Source organism: Oryza brachyantha, chromosome 8 (assembly GCF_000231095.2).
Source record: "Oryza brachyantha chromosome 8, ObraRS2, whole genome shotgun sequence".
Classification (NCBI taxonomy): Eukaryota; Viridiplantae; Streptophyta; class Magnoliopsida; order Poales; family Poaceae; genus Oryza; species Oryza brachyantha.
The window spans coordinates 16427402-16444157 of NC_023170.2; the positions used below are offsets into that span (position 1 = coordinate 16427402).

General features: G+C 38.5%; 1 protein-coding gene across 1 annotated transcript; it reads left to right on the forward strand.

The window, feature by feature from the left end:
- Window positions 1-5171: 5171 nt before the first annotated feature.
- Window positions 5172-7718, forward strand: LOC102704274 (transcription factor bHLH78-like). Its single transcript, XM_015840186.2, has 8 exons — window positions 5172-5866; window positions 5966-6205; window positions 6307-6372; window positions 6484-6552; window positions 6640-6711; window positions 6796-7011; window positions 7110-7203; window positions 7290-7718. The coding sequence occupies exons 1-8, from the start codon at window positions 5429-5431 to the stop codon at window positions 7325-7327; spliced, it is 1233 nt and encodes a 410-aa protein (XP_015695672.2). The 5' UTR covers window positions 5172-5428; the 3' UTR covers window positions 7328-7718.
- Window positions 7719-16756: the final 9038 nt, after the last annotated feature.

Consider the following 16756-nt stretch of genomic DNA (forward strand, 5'->3'; position numbering starts at 1 on the left):
CTCTAAATTGTAATAAGCTGGCATAATAGTCTAATTATTCGTTTGAGATTATTTCTATAGTACAGATTATAATAATCTTAAGCCGCACCAAACATAACCTAAAACCGCGCTCATACATTCGTTCTACCACAATGGACAATGTATAATTAGGCCTCACATAATTAGTTGGAACTGAAAGAGAAAACATAACTTAATCAATGCTACAAATTACCTTGCTTCGACAGAAATGCAGCGTTTTGGTTTCAATGAACTTCAAACTAATTTGTTATGTTCTAAAAAAAATAAACTAGAAACAAAATGAAAATTTCCAAGTTGCAATGATAAGGGATATCATTTTACCACGACATTATTCTCTACCGGAACAATCATTTTACATCAGATATGTTCTTGTTCTCCAAATCATTTCACACCTGCAAGATCATGACTAAACTATATTCAAGTGGTTTTGAGCATCTAGTTTTTTTTCTCTCAATATAAAACAAATTAGAACGACGCGTTCAAACCAAGTTTAGCTGTAACAGGAACTGAAATGAGTTTCTTGCCGATAATCTAATTTGAAAACTTGAAAACTCACAAGTGGCCTTCATTTGAATATTTGTCCCTCAAGGCATCATCGATACATTCTTTTGTCAACGGAATACAGAGCCAGAGACGAATAAACAAACGAACTGACAATAGAATAAACAGGTCCTTGGTCCAATCAGACTGTTCCTAATCAGAGCTCACATTATTCTAGTTAATCACTGCATCTTTTTCTAATCTGCATCGGGATCGCTGCAGCAGTCACATGCATCAGGACGTTAAACAAGTCGTCGACTGTACTGACAAACACTAATTTGAAAACCGATGAGTGTTTTGCTTGTGGTCACAAACTCGAATTCACGAACTGTCACAATAAACAATTGGGGAAAGGAAATGTCCGTCTTGAACAATGTAAAATGCCTCTCTTCTGAAGAACAATGAAAGTATGAAACTATTGTGTATTCCAGAAGAAATGACTTTCTGAATATATGTGCCAAGAAAGGGCAGACAGTAGTCATTCCTTTGTAACTGTCCGCGTTTCGATTTTCATCTTGATTTAGATCAGTAAAGCATGAAGGGATCATGATTTTAAATAAGCCATAATTCTGTAACTTCTTGTTCTGATCAAACAATTGAAAAAACTGAATTGTCGATTTTCGAAGGAAAAAAAAATGCACTACTGATGAGTATCTGAAGAACACTACTACTACAGATGATCTGAACTGTGTTCTGCAATATTTTTGTCTTAAGAATCTACCATCTTAGCTTGCAAACTTGCAATGCCAGCTACTGCTACCAATTTTTTCTCAGGGAAAATTAAGGCTGTGTTGTGTAGTGTTCCCCCTTCGCAGCAACTACCCGTCGAAAAACTGGACAAGCAAGTAGGTGAAGTGAATTTGACACGGTTCTTGATTATAAATTGCTCAAGGGACAATTACAATCAAGTGTACGAAGGAACAGATCTTCTAGGAATATACAGTAATAAATAGTATAGATTAGGGGCATCTTATGAGCTAATATAGTACAAGTCTATGTACTTGTTTAATCAAGGAGCCATAGAAAAACTTGGCCTCTAGTTATTTACTCCTCCTGCTCAATCATTTGAGCAGCTAGCAAAAGGGAATCCATGGGCGTCCAAGAACTGCCTGTTCCTGCAGTTCCTTCCAAAAAAAAAAAATTAAAAACTTTTCCAATCCAGTTTATAGCATTCGCAAACACCACAATGAATGGCAACACAAGGTGACCATCACTCACATGGCAAGTGGTGTTGGCATCCTTCATTTGGAGATGCTAGCGAGAGTGTTATAATTGCCACGTCAGCGCCACGTCATGCGGAATCGGATGGTTTCTCCGGTTTATGGCATTTGCAAACACCACAATGAATGGCAGGCAACACAACAAAGGTGATCATCAGTTCATCACTGACATGGCAAGTGGTGCTGGCATCCTTCATTTGGAGATGTTAGCGAGAGTGTTAGAATTGCCACGTCGGCGCCACGTCACCCGGAATAGGATGGTTTCTCCAGTTTGTGTGTTCCTTTAACGTTGGTGTTTGTTTTGCAGTTGTTGGATCTGAACTTTGAGCATAAAGTTTGGTGGATCTGAACATAGAATAGCTGCAGAGGACTTGCATTTCACCCAATGTATAATCCCCTCTCGAGATGAGGTCAATGATTGCTGCCATTTTCTACCTGTTGTGGCTTACTTCCTGGTTTCCTTGTCGGGCTCTTGGATTAATCACCGCCTTTTCTTTCACTGAAATGTATTATAACGCTGAAAATTAACCAATTAACCAATGTTCATATGAGAAAAATCCATAATCTTACCATAAAACCGAGTAAATCTGCATCAACCAAAACAAACAAATATTACGTTCCCAATAGATATATAATTTCCAATCCTGCAAATGCGACTTTGGTTGTGTTCCCAACAAATTATGGATTATGAATGACTAGCTAAATGCTCATGCATTATTATGGATAAAAAATATATCACGATATTGCGTAAGATAAATAAAAACATGTTTTCTTTTGTAAAGTGTATTTCACATCTGATCTCTATAAGAAATATTCACTTTAATTTGGTTTTATATGTGACTATCTATTTATATTTTACTGTTCCTTAATATTAAGAAGTTCAAGCGGTAATTTACAAAATGTACAGGAGAATAGACAAAATGAAACTAACTTTACGAGCATTATTCGAGGCTACAAAGTATATAAATTGATTTAAAAGAGTTGAACGGTGTATTTTACTTAAAAAAATTTCTATAGAAAATTTGCTTTAGAAATCATATTCATCTATTTTATATTTTTTATAACTAATAATTAATTAATCATATACTAATCTATTAATACGTTTTCCACGTCGGAAACTGCCACGTGGCCTGTAAAGATGCACAAATCAGTGTCACATGACTGTACTATGGGGATATTTGATGTCTCCGATAATACTCAAGTATGGATGCGTGTGGGTCTAGATGTACTTTCTTTCTTCTTTTCTTTTAAAGAAAAAAAACTACATGGGCTTTCTATTCCTGATAATAGAAGAAATCTTGGCAACTCTCTGAATCTCAACATAATGCATGCACGAAAATGCACATCTCTTTAATGAAAAACAAGGAACCGATAAGAAGGCAGTGAAATGTTAGGCAGATCAAATTATCCACGAGGATAATCCTAAAAGGGATGTGAGAGAAACTGTATTTAAAAAAAAATGATGGTCCTTTTCTAAATGCTACTTTTGGCTAAACAATTAGGCATTAGGCTTGCCAAGAACTATCAATTTTCTCTTGTTGAGGAGTAATGGTAGACAATTAAGCTGATGCTACACACTATGGTATAGTATTTAGTGCCTAGAGGGATGCATAAATGACTATTGCCTAGTGCCTATTATCGTGCATGGACAAATTTGGCATACAATACCTAATTTTCTCATATCCAAATAGACCCTGCAGTTTGCATTTCACTTCAGATCTGCAATAACTGAACACAAAAGAGAAGGAATATCATAGATTTGGCTCATCCTTTCTTGAAGTGTCAGTAGGGTTGTAGCTTGTGCATATTTTACCGTGGACTTGTGCACTGTTAATTCTTGAGGTTGAGGGATAAGACTGATGTTGGTGTTTTACAGCATCTGTTTTCTTCATTCCCATCCAATTTCTTATTTTCTGTGGTTTGAACTTTAAGGTGGTGCAGGTTAATTCAATTTACTTTGTTGCCTAGAGATATTTGAAATAACCCTGAAGGTATGTTGTAATTTTATAAGAAAAGAATCACAGTATAATAATAAGGCCAAACTCTTTTCTCAGAGTTGATTATAAATTATTATGGTTCCGAAGTTCCTAAATAATGTGTTTTTGTAGAAAAAAAATTATATATGAAAGTTCCTCGCTTGATATTTCTAAAGTAAAACTTTAATAATTATTTCAATTGTTTATAATCTCAAATAACTATAACAGAATCATATAGTTCAGAAAAAAAACTAAAAATCTCATAAGAAAAGAAAAAGATCCATTGATGACCTTGTCTCTCTTCTTCTATCTTATTGTTGTGTTTCACTCTCTTCTCTTCTCTCTTCCTTCTTTACAGCTAATGCCACGGCCATTGTTTCCTTATACTTATATGCTTATAAGCTAGAATTTAAATTTCAGAATTTAAATTTCAAAACTTACATTTAGAGATGATTTTAGGATTTTGTTATCAGAGTTTATTTCCCCGACTTTGTTTTTGCTTTTAGATTAGTATGAAAATGGATGTACAAGTTTACTTATTAATTATTTTTAAAATTGTTAATAAGTTGTTTCGCTAATATTTAAGTTTAGCAAAATAATTAGGCAGTGTATCTTATTAATTAATTTATATTATTTTTATATATGTATAGATTTATTAATATGCATATGAATCTAGCCTACAAAATCTTAAATTGTAAAACAGATTTAGTACGTAGGATCAAAATTTCGTCTATCGTGAGGAAGCTGAAATCTCTGCATAGCGGTAGAGTGATTATCAATGATAATCATGTAAGAACCGTGCAAATTTGAATCTGAATTCTTTAACAAAATCACCACGGTTTTGAAAGCGATATCGTGCAATTTGGCTCAATAATCACCTGATTTTCTACGATAATTGTGGTGGTTTATAGTAGATAATTTTCAGAGAACAACACGATAATCGTGTGATATGATGAGACAACCGCGGCGGCGTGAGCGATTATCGCCCCTTATCACGCACGTTGCCTTTTTTTTTTTTCAATTTAACTCTGCTCATATCACTTTGCGACATTGATTGATCCATGTCTTTTTTTTGAAAATTTCTTCACTCCTAGATTCATTTTTTTTACTTTTTTTATTAAATTTTTAAATTTACACGATATTTACCGAACCCTATCATCAAATACCGATACCGTCCCATACGGATACACGTTACTATCACGGTAATCGCTGTTTCGTGGTTTTGCGAACCCTATCCATTGTTTTAAGGTGTTTTTGAAAAAAAGATCTTTTGCACTGATCATGGTTCTGTCCATCTCCATCAGCCGTGCCCGTTAGGGAGACTCGGAGAGAGAGCGGCGGTGGCCGGCCGGAGTTGGGAATTTACCACCACCCGTTACGGCGGCGGCGGAAGAGCTTAAAAGGGACCGAGCGGACAGGCAGTCTGGAAAAGCAGCTTCTTTTCTTCTTCTTCTTCCTCCTCCTCCTCCAACCCAACAAGCCCAAAAGCCTGGAGCCACTACCACCACCACCGGCTTCTCCCCCTCTGCGCGTAATCGTACCACCAGCTTTGACCTCCACCCACCATTGCCCCTATAAATCTCGGGCTCTCCTCCCGATTCGCCACCTAAAGGAGCCGCCTTTGCTTCGGCCGGCCAAGAAAGAGGAAGAGGGTGTTTCTTTCTTGGGACGGCGATGGAGGGCGGCAGAGGTGGAGCCGGCGGTGCGGGGGACTACATTTCCAGCCTCCTCAACTCGTCCCCGCGCCTCGACTTCGGGTTGCTGGCGGCGGCCGGCGGCATGCCGGTGCTGGACGGCGCGGGCGGCGGCGGGGACTGCCTGGAGAAGCTGTGCGGCGACCCGGGGTTCGCGGAGCGGGCGGCGCGGCTGTCCAGCTTCAACGGCCAGCGCTACGGCGCCGCCGCCGCCGCCGCCGCGGGGCTCTTCGGGATGCCTCCTCCCGCGCCCGCCGCCACCAACGGCGACTTCGGCGGCGGGGCCTCGCGGGAGGCGTCCTCCGTGTCCGACCCCGCCTCGGCGATGAAGGACGCCGCCAATGCCAAGAAGAGGAAGGCGCCCGGCGGCGCCAAAGGCAAGGGCAAGGAGCCTCCCCTGAGCACCTCCTGCCAGCAGGTGAGCTTCGCCGCCGTCGCGTTCGCTGGTTGAGCTAGTCACCTCTCTTGCTCCGCTCGTGCCACTGACACTGACGCCTCTGTGAATTCTCTGGTTCAGGTAGGAGAGGAGAAGGCATCCGATGGCAAGAGGTGCAAGACCGGGGACGCCGGCGAGAAGAAGGATGCCCCGGTGAAGCCCAAGGCGGAGCAGGCCGGGAGCGACAGCTCCGTCGAGGACGGCGGCGGGCAGAAGCAAGGGAAGGGGAAGAATGCCAAGCCGGTGGAGCCTCCCAAGGACTATGTCCATGTCCGGGCGAGGCGCGGGCAGGCGACCGACAGCCACAGCCTCGCGGAGAGGGTACAATTCAGTTCATGATGCTGCTGAATTTCGCTGAATTCTGTTCCAATTTTGTCGAATCGGTTCACCGGTGTACTGAATTGTCTGTTACATTTGGTTAGGTGAGAAGAGAGAGGATCAGCCAGAGGATGAAGGTTCTCCAGGACCTGGTGCCGGGTTGCAACAAGGTATCAACCAGTGATTTCAGGATGAGAATCTGAAAAGAGCAAGTACTTGCCAGCAAGTTTGCTGAAGAAGTTTCTTAAGTTTGACGCGCCTAATGCTTTCTTGAATTGCAGGTAATTGGCAAGGCACTCATGCTTGATGAGATCATAAATTATGTACAGTCGCTTCAACGGCAAGTTGAGGTAAAGAGTCTCACCGAAATTGTTCTATACCATGGAATGCAGGACTCGAAATTCTGATCAATATTGCTTTTTTTTTTGTTGCTTCAGTTCCTGTCCATGAAGCTAGCAACTGTGAATCCACTTGATTTCAGTAACCTGCCTACTCTCCTACAGAAAGATGTGAGCTTAAAAATCATCTCCTGCCTCTGTGACGTGTTGACTGTTGAATGAGCTTATACTTACATTCTGCATAACACAATCCAGATGTTCCAAGCATGTGGCCCTTCAGCGAGCTCGGTTTTTTCCCTAGAAAGTTCCAATTCAGCATTTCCATTTTCCGAGCAAGGAGATGTTTTCCAACAGTTTGCTCCAAACAGCATGGAGAGCCAGTGCACCCTGAATCAGTTAGACTTGGCTCTATCTCAGGCTACAAATGCACAGTATGCTTTCCAGGATGGAACAGCCAGCGCAAACTTGCAGGTGATTATTCGCGCCTAAATAATTTACTGTCCATGTAAATTAAACCAAGAACCATAAGAGATAGCATCCTAATAATGTAATCTGTGTACATCTCTCAGCAAAGGAACTTCTGGGAGGATGATCTCCAAAGTGTTTTCCACATTGAGAATGGGCAGAGCCAGGAGAATGGGGTTTCCGCACCAAGCTTCCATGGTTGGTAACACTAACTGATGAATGTTCTGCTCAATCTTGCACCTTACATCTCCACTAACGAATCGCGAATTATCGAATCGATACAGGTCAGCTGCAAGCAGGTCACATGAAAATGGAGTTCTAACCTGCTTAGGTCACACTGATCAAGCAAAGAAAACATTGATAATCTGTACATAGGAAGCCTCCAAGTGCAAACTCCATTGGCAAGCTAGTGAAGCTCTCAACTCCGAAGCTAACAACCATTAGGCTCTTAAGAGACGAGATTCTATTATTAATCATGTTTTGCCTGTAGGGCGATGTGATTCTTTTGGTATCTATGAGATTGATTATATCTTGATATAACGTAACAATTAAATAGTTAATTTCTGTATAAAGATATGGTGCAGATATTACACAAGGCACCCTCTTTCTTCCTGGTTATGTATGAGCTGGCCAAGTAGCAGCTAGCTGGATGGAACCATGTACTACTGCTGTTGCATTTTGTCTATGATGATAGTTATCCTCACCTTATCACAGATGGTCCTGCAGTATCCTGCATTTCCTGCACTGTCCCCAGCATTTTCCCTTTGAGCTTAGCTACAGTTGACATTATTTTTCCTGGTAGATCTGATATTAATTTGTTCATTAGTACATTAATTAATTGGAATAATTAACTTTTTGCCATTTTTGCATTTGGTCCTAATAGATTTGCCACTGAACCCATATGTCATGGACACATGAGAGCTCATATGTCATAGACAGCGAGTGTCAAATCTGTTATCATTTATTTTTAAGAGTGGAAAAGCTACGGAACGGGGTTCCGTTTAGACGGGACCGTTAATAAAGTTTTTTTTCTTTTTATGTTTTCCTTTTGTTTAGTCGCGGTCAATGCCGACCTGCCATACGCTGTTTACTTTAAGGTGTTGAAATCGAGGCATATGAGAGAGGTAGCTAGCAAATGACAAGTAACAAGATGGAAGAGACCCTGGTTAATCACGAATAGCTGCTGGTTACTATATAGAGTGTACTATGCTGCGGCGGGGCGCGGTGGGCTGTCCTGGCCGGACGCATGGCTGCCGGAGGAGGAGTAGTAGGAGGCAGTGGGGTTGTCATCGATAGCAGCGGTTGATACCATCAGTTATCATCCGGTATCATCTTATACTTGTTGATACTAAGTGGTATTAACAAGTATCGATATGGTATCATCCAGTATAACAATTATAACATATGTCTACATACTGGAATTAGTTGATACCTTCTGGTACAATGTGATACCACAAGTACCTACTGATACCAAATTTTATACTGTATGATACCTGGATGATACCATCAGATATCATCTGGTATCATATGATACCTAGTAATACTAAGTGGTATCAACACTTATTTCACATGGCATCATCCAGTTTAAAAATTATAACTTGTTGATACATGCTTGAATCATGTGATACCTTGCGGTATTATGTGATACCACTAAGTACCTAATGATGCAAAAATTTATACTCGATGATACCATCAATTGTCATCTAGTATTATCTGATATCTTGTGATACTAATGATATCAACACTTGTTTCATACGGTATCATCCAGTATAAAAAGTATAACATCATTTTACATGTCGTTCCATATGGTCTGGTGGTGAAGTAACGATTAGAAAATTTGGATGAAATCCGTGTGAGCGACAGTGAGATCTGGCAAAGAAAGAGTAGAAAATATTCCTAGTTTCCTGCTGCTCTCACTCTCCTCCTTTTCACGCGCAGCTGCTGCAGCAGCAGACGAAAGCCAAAAAAGCTACTACTAGTTGTCACACTGACACTAGCCCCAGTACTACTCATCACTCCCACCAGCCAACTTGAACGAGGATATGCCGTCAGGAGAAGACGTTTGCGGGATGTGTGTTTTTTAGTTTCACTAACTTATCCCTTGCGTGCCCGGTATCCCAAGTCGAGTGGCAAAAAGTTAAATGCCTCTTTTTACCACTGGATCTAGCTGAGTACAATTTGCGCTGTTAGATCCAACGATTAGAAATAATTTGGTATTTTTTTTGACCGAAGCAAATCTCTTAATTATAGATTAACCATAAGAAAGACAATTAGATTTCCATTTCAACAACAAGAAAAGGTTATTAGATTCGCCGTACGAAATGATTTCGACTGTCTACGTAGTCGAATGACTTTCTTGGGGTTAGGTTACGAGTCGCTATTCAGCGACACCTGGCTGGATCTCATTATGCGATATTTCAGTGACGCTATTTACGCCCATTTGCCAATGCATGTAAGAGGAATGGGATGGCATGGTTTTTTCTGGTCAGGGAGTTAAAAATAATTAGAGATATTTATCAGGTTTTCTGGTCAGGAAGCTAAAAAAAATTGAGGCATATTTCTCAGGTTTAACTGTGTGCTATAATGTAATTTGCAATAAGATGCCTATACATGTAAGTCGTAACTCTCATATGTAATACTGCACAATTTACGTAGTTAGACAACGACACATTTTCTTCTACAAGGGATTGTGTTTGCTTCTGCCCTACGATATATGACTCCTAACACTACGATGAGAGAATGGTTGCGATCTAGACTCGTTACGACGAACAATATGTTTTTTATTTTTTATTTTAAGGGGAGTGTATTTTTTTCTTTCCTCGGTTACATATACACGATATTTTCTAGTATCTCACAACCATTGACGTGGAATGCTTTTTAAGTTATAAATAGGTTGTGTTTTTTATGAAAGACGAAAGATAAAAGACTACCTGATTTTTATGTAGTCTATAAAATTAAAATAATAATAAAAACTTTTTAACAAAAATATCGTTTAGCAGTTTAAAAAACATGCGAAAAAACAAAGTAATAATACGACAAGGAGAATGCAGCCATAGTTTTTGATAAATATGTACGGATTTCTTATAACACTAACAAGTACTCCCTCTGCCCAAAACAAATCAACTTTTTAGTTTTTAGATGCAATGTTTAACTCAACGTCTTACTAAAATTTTTTTACAATTAATAATTTTATTTTTATTAGATAATAAAATATGAATAATACTTTATGTGTGACTAATTTTTTAAAAATTTCTTTAAAAATTTTTAAATAAGACGAATGGTTAAATATTCGACGAAAAACCGAAAAGTTGTTTTTTTTTGACCGAGGGAGTGTGGAGGCAGAGCTCCTGCAAGCAGTGATCCCACGATCGTGTCAGCATCATGGGTCGGTATTTTGTTGTCTTTGTCCGACCTCATGTGCCCAATCTCCCTCGAGATACCTTAAAGGCATTAAATTAAGCTTACGTATTTCCCCTACTAATCCTCTAGGGTTAGGTTTCATATCGCCCTCATCTCCGTCTCTTGCCTTAAAAACCATGCATCCATGGTGTGAATGAACAAGACTTATTAACTTATTATCACCATACACCTTGTCTAAGAAGGATGGATTCGAACTTGGTAACGTAGAGAGAGCTAAACTCTTACTCTAACACTTATTCCGTTTCAGGTTATAACATCTTTTCTAGATTTATCTATAAACGACTTAGCTATGCATGCATTTGATCTACAACTGCATATACTAGTAATCAACCCGTATATCAGTGCTTTCAAATAAAATTTGGCATAAAAATTCATTTTTTTTCTAGCCTGGACTATAAAATTCATCATGTAGGATCTTGAACAATTTTTAAGGCCTCTGTTTGCTTCTTTTATTATTTATTATGTGCTTTTGTGTAAAATTGTGTACCTAAAATTTGAATTAAAATGATTTATTTGGTATTATTTTTTCTAAACGATATATTCTTTATCTTGCTTGCAATTTGTAAATGGCGCCTTTCTCTGTTTTTAACTCTCATATGCAGGAAAAACGCTACTTAACTGGCCATGTATTCGATGAGATCCACAGCTACATATATAGTGACTTAGTTTAACTAATCTATTATATATATAAACTAATAAAAAAAGGAGCTACCACGTTCGCTCTCACGAGATAGAAAATCTCATATTAATCGAGAGAAAATAAAAAAAAGAGAATGATTCCGTTCCTCGTAGCCTGACACGGTTGCACTGTTTATCTTTTTTTTCCTATTTAATAAGTATGCAGCTGATTTGGCCATACAGGGGAAGAAGACGCTACATTGGTTTTATTCCCAAATCCTAATCTGTTTTTACTTCATGCGAACTCACGCTGCCACTGTCCTCCGTCCTATACCGTTCATGGTTTTTGCGGCTTTGCCACGGGGGTACGAACTAGTTTAAGAGTACATTAATGGACACTAGCCAGCCGAACATGCTGGTAAGTAATGAAACCCTGAAAACCGTAGCGAAATCCAGCATCATCAGTCACTCCATTCCACAGCAATTCACCATCAGCATCACACTAGCCAACATTACTAGCAGTAGCAGTAGATAGTAGCTTATCTAGGCAACCTGCAGGCACTAGGAATCTCATCACACCCTAATTAGTAATCACCCACGTCTTTTGGTTTTTCTTATGCTTATAAGCTAAATTTTTAACTTTAAATTTGAAACGATATTGAGTTTTTTTATCTATAACAAAATATCATTGCAATAGTATAATATGCTGCCACGAATTATTTTTCGTTGTAATAAATTGGTGGCAATAGTTTATTTTTCTAGTATTGGTTACAGGAATCACACGAAAGGCTCGATGAAGGTGTACACGAAAAGGTTTGATGGTGTTTTTAACCCCGGATGGAACTGAGATTCATGGCGCGATGGGTGCAGTCATTTTCATGGCTCGACATTCTGAAGGTTAGACGTCGCTGTGAGGCGCCAAACTCTGCATCAAATTGTCACGCAGAGAGGCGAAAGCGGCCGGACCTCACCAATGGCGTCATCAATCAATGCTGCTGTCTGGGCACTCTCTTTTCTTCTTGTTGCTGTTCTTCTTCTTCTCCGATCGATCGATCGATCTGCTAGCTTTGGTCGGTTAATTTGCATATAAGCATGGAGAGATGCGCCATCGCAGTGGAAAGTTGGCTGTGCTTGGTAGCTTAGACTTTGATGCAAAATCCTCATGGAGACGAAGCAGATGCAGGAGAGGATGTTGGGTTTCTGTTCTCTGTTTCAGGCTTCGAGGCCACAGAAGCCACCCCATGTATTCTGGTGTGTACTGTGTAAACCTAGTTCCTTAGCGAGAAGGGCTTCTTCGGAACAAAAGAATTCTAGAGGAATTTCAGAGGATGGAAACCCATTGAACATTTTGTGTATACGATCCTTTGGAATAAATGAATAGCTCTTCCAAAATTCATTGAGATTCCTATGGAATGAATGAATAGCCCATTTCATAGGAATTTTGATCAATGTTTTCTCTTCCTCGTGTCTCAAAGTTCCTTTACTTTTTCATGTAGTGCTACTAAACAATACCCTTTGCGAAATCATATGAATTTATTTCCTGTAGGATTCGTTGTGGCATTAAAAAGAAGCTCTAAAGTTGCTCATTTTCCATACCCCATGAATGACAATTGGGCCCATGGGCAACATGCCATACACATGTGAGAAATTAACAAAATGCCATCCACTTGTGACAAATCAAAAACCAGGGGGAAAAAGCTAATGTCAAAAGTAAATCAAAAGTAACACAAACATTTACAAAAGAAAGCTGAACATACTATAATCAAACTGAATACTCTCTTCCTTCTCAAATAACTCACACGGTAAACTGTGACCATCTTATTTTGACCATGAATTACTTATAGATGATTATATTACAATGAATAAAAATTATATGGTTATATTTGTGACGCTATATATATATATATATATATATATATATATATATATATATATATATATATATATATACTTTGATGATATAACATAGTTTCAAGTACTTATATCGTGAAAAAAAAAGGCAAGTTGTCAAAGTTCAAATTTAAAGATTGCTAACATGAAATATCGAGAATGGATTAGAGGCAGGAGTGGATCTAGCATGGGGCGGTGGGGCTCAAGCCCTCAGTATCCCCGTTAAAGCCATGAGAGCCTCCACTAAGACCTCTCTAAAATTTTATGATATGATCGATGGAAAGTGGTGCTAAGAGCAGTTACAATAGCAAACTATAAGCTAACTATAAATATAGTTTAAGAAGATAAGAGAGAAGAGCAGTAGACTACAAATTTATAACCAGATACATCACAGACTCTAAGACACACTGTGCGTATGACATGTGAGACATAGTAATATATGTTTTGTAGGTAGATATGTTATGAATTGACTATTAGATTGGTTATAGATGAATTGAAACCAGTAGTTGGCTATACTATTAAACTTGCTCTAAAACTCTGTCTATTTAGACACATATAGCCGTTACTGATTGGAGGAAGCATAGAAGGATATTTTCCAATGGAACTGATCTTCCTGTGGCTCGCTATCAGGATTTTAAACCGACATAATGCACCCGTACCTCTTGTATATATCACTGTAACAAAGAAGCTTCCTACCGTCCTACTGCGTGCGAAAAATTCAACGCTCGTTTCGCTCTCATCTCCTACTCCCAGTAGTAGTAGCAACTAACACTGCCCATTACCTTTTGGCTATAGTCCACGAAGTACGAGTCCATTCCCATTATTATACCCCTTATTCCTCGTCATCTTTTCACTTCTGGTTATCTTTATAAGATAAAAATTTAAAATTTTAACTTTAAATTTAGATTTAGAGTTGATTTTATAAATTTTTATTGTAATTTATTTTTCAGCCTTATATTTTAAATCGTTAAAAATGTATGTAGAAGTTTTATTCATAAATTAATTTTTGTTTGTAGGGAAAAGGCAAAAGTTCATCCCATTATTATCAACAAAAGTGATTTTAACCGTTGATATATCAGTTCTTTTCTCTGTACGAAAATATTTTATTACTAGAACTATGTTTTATGATATAATACTTTTTAGCATTGCCTATATTTATATGGATGTTAATGAATCTAAACATATATACGAATAATATATATAGATTAATAAATAAATTTAGTCATAGATAAAAAATTCTTATAGTATGAAATGAAGGAAAAGTAGTTGGTTAATTTGATGGTATAAATAGATACGGTACTTCCCCGTCTTAGAATATAAGCATATTTACAGCTAGACGTGGATATTAAGAAGGTCGGTACATTAAGTTGGGCAAGCTGCGATTGGTTGAAAAAAAAAAAGTTAGTGCGAAAACTTCAGTGGTACTCCCCGTTCCAAAATATAAGTATTATAGAATTTAAATTTTATGCTATAAATAAGTATTTATGTATTGATTACCATGATTTCAATCATTCCAATGATTATGGAGGCAATTAGATACTTAGAAAATAAAACTAATCAATTCAAAATTCAAAAAATGACTACTGAAGTGACAAAAAAGAATCTTTTAACATCTTCTTAGTCTACAATAAACAAACTATAAATGATTATATTTTGAAATGAAGACAGTAGATGCTTGTAATTAGTTGAAAAAGGAATATTGTGCTTGTGACTGATTGAAAAGATAATAATAGAGTAGAAATTATTATATTTTGGAATACATTTCGAATACTAGAAGGTTTTTATATTTTGAGATATAATAATTATATATTAGATTAGAATTTTTTTAAAATGGTTATATTGATTACGAAAAACTAATCCATCCGCCTCAGAAAAAACCAATTTCTTGCCGCAACTGTGAAAATTGGTTTTTTATACGGAGGGAGTATCCATAGAACATCTTAAGATGGATTCACATAATCTGATATTGTGAAACAGTGTTGGAGTAGCATAGTAGCGCATAGTGAGAAAAAAGCAAGGTACTGTACCAGATCTAATGTACTGTATGTACTGTGGTAAATCACAGCAGACCAAATTCTTCCCATATCATAACATTGTTTCGTCTCTCCTATTACCGTGCAATGGCAGATAATCCGATTCCTCTCAAGACATACAGGTGATCGAGAAAGAGAGGGAGGAGGACCCAGAGTCTCCCATTATTAATTTTCTCGAGGAGTGTATACTGAGGCCCAGTTTAGTTTTAATATTTTTTTCTAAAAACATCACATCAAATCTTTAGACATCTAAATGGAGCATTAAATATACATAAACATTAAAACTAATTACACAGTTATGAGGGAAATCGTGAGACGAATCTTTTGAGCCTAATTAGGACGTGATTAACCATAAGTGCTTCAGTAACCAACATGTGCTAATGATAGATTAATTAGACTCAAAAGATTCGTCTCGCGGTTTCAGGCGGAATCTAAAATTTATTTGTAATTAGACTTTGTTTAATACTTCAAATATGTGTTTAAAGATTTGATGTGATGTTTTTTAAAAAAATTTACAAACTAAACGCTGCCTGAATTCGCGCGAGATTTATCACAAGTCCATGGCTGCTTTTGTAGCGGGAACCAACCAACCCAGCAGCCAGCTGAGAACCAAGCATTGCTCGGGTGGCTAGCTGCGCGGGTATGCGAGTAACTCATGCGAGTTCGATCTGTGGGATTGTAGCTCGTGCGTATCGTCCGGAGATTTTCTCCCCTCACACACATACGCATCCAAAATACTAAACGTGTGATAGGTGTTGAATAGTCTCACATTGATTGTGGAGGAGCAAAAGATCTAGGATATAAGTGGAGGAGCCCCTCACCTCATTGGCTAGCTTTTGAGGTGAGAAAGACCTTTACAATCATACAAGTGGTATTAGAGCTTGTCTAGTTTAACATCTCTGGCCCAATGGACACAGTGTGTGAAGACCTGATGGACCGTAGGGTGCAGGGATGTTAACGGATCAGATAATATCCGATCCGACCCGATTCGAATCCGTTTAAATTAAGGATGGGGTAGGGGTTTACAACTATCCGGTGGATACGGAGTTGGATTCGGATAGTGAGTTGCGGATTTAGATATGGATGTGGTATTGTTAATATTCGGTGGATGCGGATTATCCGATTTTCTTACTGATTATCCGATAGACATTTTAGCGGATAATCCGAGTTTTTAGCCCACAAAGCACTCAATCAAAAGCCCATCAATAGCCCAAGTATTTTTAATTCAATATTGAATGACAATGTATTGATTACATGTACATATTACATCCGGTCATAATAATCCGTTTCCGAGCCGACTCCGCACTAACTCTGCACCATTTCCGACATCCGTAACAATCCGCATCCGAAAACATCTGCACCCGCTCCGCATCCGCTTAAAAAATATGGTTTAGGATATGGTATGACAAATATTCGTCCGAATCCGCTTCGTTAACACCCCTAGTAGGATGCCCACGGGGATGCGAGGCCTGTATACCTGATGAACCGTGGGTTGGTGGTAGCCCGGATATGGTGAATGGGCGGTGAAGGACTGAGAGACATCAATGTGTGAAGGGGGAGATTGTTGAATAGCCTCACATTGGTTGTGGAGGAAGCAAACGACCTAGGATATATAAGTGGGGGAACCTCACCTCAATGGCTAGCTTTTGAGGTGAAAAATGTCTTTTACGATTCTACGATAGAGACAGGTGTACGTATGTACACGTATATTGTGGTGTGAGTGTAGTTTATGTTCGTGTGCCCGAAGTGATACCCTTGTAGAAAAAACAAACCCAGCAGCCAGCTGCGTG

Coding starts and splice junctions, on each gene's coding strand:
- LOC102704274 (XM_015840186.2), top strand. CDS start 5,429: ATGGAGGGCGGCAGAGGTGGAGCCGGCGGTGCGGGGGACTACATTTCC. Junction 6,373..6,483: donor TGGTGCCGGGTTGCAACAAG/GTATCAACCAGT, acceptor CTTGAATTGCAG/GTAATTGGCAAGGCACTCAT. Junction 7,204..7,289: donor TTCCGCACCAAGCTTCCATG/GTTGGTAACACT, acceptor GAATCGATACAG/GTCAGCTGCAAGCAGGTCAC.